Below are 2,939 nucleotides of genomic sequence, written 5' to 3'. Positions count from 1 at the left end.
AAGAGTGGAATCACAGTCTGTTGGTCGTTAAAACTGGTGGGAAATATTACCTTGACCAGAACTAAAGCGAGCGCGAAGGCCTTACGGCGCGGGGTTCAAGGCCCGTTTATCGGGGCACCGGGACATTTAAGATTCTACGCTTTGAGGCAATTTCTGACCACTTTAACTCATTTTTGTTTTAGCAAAAGGTCATCATTTAATCATCGTTTTTGAGTCTGGTGTCATTGAATCAGCTTTTGTGAGCTTTTTTACGGTTTTATTCCGGGCGAAAAAAAGAAGGAATGGGGTACTTTGGGCAACACAAACAAACAAACAAACAGCAAACAAAGATATGTCCCCTGTCACCCACTGATTAACGCCCATAAAAGTTTTACATTTTTGACAGAACAGTAAAGTAATCCTGCCTCAAGAACCTAAAATAATGATGCGAGGCAGATCATGGAAAATATTCTTGAATTATATATCCAGTATTGTTTCAACAAAGTCAGATGTACTGCTTTTGTTTGTGATGTACACAGTGGCTGTCTTTTCTTGCGACGTCATGTAAACAAATAAATACATGAATACATATATAATTAAGGTGTTTTTTTTGCGGGGGGGGGGGTTGATGGGATGGCCCCCATTGCCCACCCCCCCCCCCCCTTCTCCCTGATCGGTGGTTGCGTCCATCTTTCAGCCTGGATGGTCTATTGTCAAAAGTTTTGGAGAGGGAGGTCAACTCCTCCCTCTCCAAGCTATTACAAAACCGTTGTCCTCTAACTCCGGTCTGTGTCCCTGAACGCCGGTGTGTGCACGTTTTTACACCGTTTGCTTGAAGCTTACGCCACTTGTTAGTTTGTATTCATTTGACGACCCATTGGCTTCATTAGAAGCAGGATGATTCGATTGTCGCAGCCTGCCAGGATGGATGGCCGCGTCTTTCTTGTAACAGGCGCCTCAGATGGCATCGGGAAGCACACAGCACTACGCTTGGCCCAAACCGGGGCTACCGTACTGATGCACGGCCGCGAGACGAACAAACTCCCGCAAGCCGTGAACGAGATCTTCAGAGAGACTGGTAACATGTGTTTGGAGGCGTACACGGCTGACTTGTCTACCTTGAGCCAAGTCCGGGCTCTCTCAGAGGAAATACACCGCAAGCATGGTCGCTTGGATGTCCTGGTCAACAACGCCGGTGTGTTCATGCCAACGAGGACCGAGACCGAGGACGGGTATGAGATGACATTCGCTGTCAACGTCCTCGCTCCGTTCATGCTGACCTCGCTGCTCATGGATCTCCTGCAAGCCGGCGATTCAAGTCGCATTGTACACGTCAGTTCCGCCTTGCATCGCGAGTACCAAACCATGATCAGAATTGACGAGTTGAAGGACAACAACAACAACAACAACAACAACTGGACCCACAGCAAAGGGCGACAGTCATACGCGCAGTCCAAACTCTGCGAAGTCTTGTACACATACAAAATGGCGGAAGTGCTGGGTAAAGATGCCAACGTCACTGTCAACTGCCTCCACCCCGGCCGAGTCAACACCAACCTTCTCAAACAAGCTTGGGAAGGCAAAAAGACTGGGATTTCCTTGGAAGAAGCAGACTTGGTGTTCAGGGCCGCTACAGATCCTGCCCTAGATGGAGTGACTGGCAGATACTTCGAGGACGGTAAAGACACTACATCCAGCGATATTTCATAAGATAAAGAACAACAGGACATGTTGTGGGACGTTTTGGCTAATTTAACGGGTGCTGTATATTGATGTTGTTTTGGTTAAGGAACTGCGTCTTAAACTTCGCGGTTCAGATCGGCCCCGGAATTTGGGTAAGATTTGACCGACTTTTTTTTTTTGGGGGGGGGGGAGGGGGGAGGGGGAGGGGGTGGCTTTCAAAAAGACATTTTTCCTGGTCAAATTGCCAGGAAAGGTGTCTCGTTCAGGTGTCATTCATTTTGACCGGGAAAAGCTTCAGACGAAATGTAACCCGGGTCTTTGTTAGAGTGTACTGTTTAAAAATAGATGTTTAAAAATAGATGACACCGACAACAATAACAAGTTTCATAAACACAGGCCCGAAGCCTATACTGATATTAATTCAAATTATATAGCCGTTGATAATTTTTATTATGTTCTTTTGCCTTTTCTCTTTATGAGCGTATTACCGCATCATGTTCTTATTTCGGTTCGCACTTGGTAATTCAGTCGTTATTATTATTATGTCTTCCGGTTAGTTATCCTGTTTCTTAGTTCTACCCCTCGTACATACACATCAAATTTTACACACAATGTATTTTATTTCTTTTTAAAGGGAACGGTAAATTTATATGTTTTTAGCACTTAAACGCACCGCGTGACTTAAATGATTTTTAATTAATGACGGTAAACATTTGAAGAAAAGCATTGGATGAAGCAAATACTTATAATATATATTTAGATTGAAATTCAGATAACCTGCTTACAATATTTCATTGGAAAAAAAATTATTGACACATTAGCAAAAAACGCAAGTAAAGCATATGGTACACTGCTTTGTACGTGTAGGATATGGTGAGTAAACAATCTAATACACTAAATGTGACAGTCTCTATGCAAATGCGTGCCTTTAACAGTAGTAGCTCGAAGCGCCTATTTTCCTTTTTTTTTTTTTTTTTTTTTTTTAATTTCAACCAAGTATTCGTTTCCGGTACGTCTTCAGGAAAATATGTCCCAGTGATATATGACGTTAACAATATTTTTTTTATACAGCACGTTTGTAACTAAAAATATAAAATACCCATTTCTGCTTCAGGAACATCCAATCTTATAAAACGATGGCAATTGGTTTTATAGTAGTTCCATTAGGTTTTGGCATTCAAGACTTCTGCATTATTCTCTAGCCAGTGATGATGCTGGGCAATCATGTGTGTCAAACGATTTTATTGTTTGTTTCTAATTTTGTTATTTTGTTTTCG

At 42.6% G+C, this 2,939-nt stretch overlaps 1 protein-coding gene across 1 annotated transcript; it reads left to right on the top strand.

Moving 5' to 3' along the window:
• Window positions 1–834: 834 nt before the first annotated feature.
• Window positions 835–1,820, top strand: LOC119722875 (retinol dehydrogenase 14-like). The gene has a single exon (XM_038193669.1). The coding sequence runs from the start codon at window positions 877–879 to the stop codon at window positions 1,687–1,689; it is 813 nt and encodes a 270-aa protein (XP_038049597.1). The 5' UTR covers window positions 835–876; the 3' UTR covers window positions 1,690–1,820.
• The last annotated feature ends 1,119 nt before the right edge of the window (window positions 1,821–2,939 follow it).

The sequence above is a fragment of the Patiria miniata genome, unplaced genomic scaffold, assembly GCF_015706575.1.
Source record: "Patiria miniata isolate m_02_andy unplaced genomic scaffold, ASM1570657v1 HiC_scaffold_1, whole genome shotgun sequence".
NCBI classification, from domain to species: domain Eukaryota; kingdom Metazoa; phylum Echinodermata; class Asteroidea; order Valvatida; family Asterinidae; genus Patiria; species Patiria miniata.
Note: the sequence above shows the minus strand (reverse complement) of the source record. Positions and strands in the feature narration are given on the sequence as shown.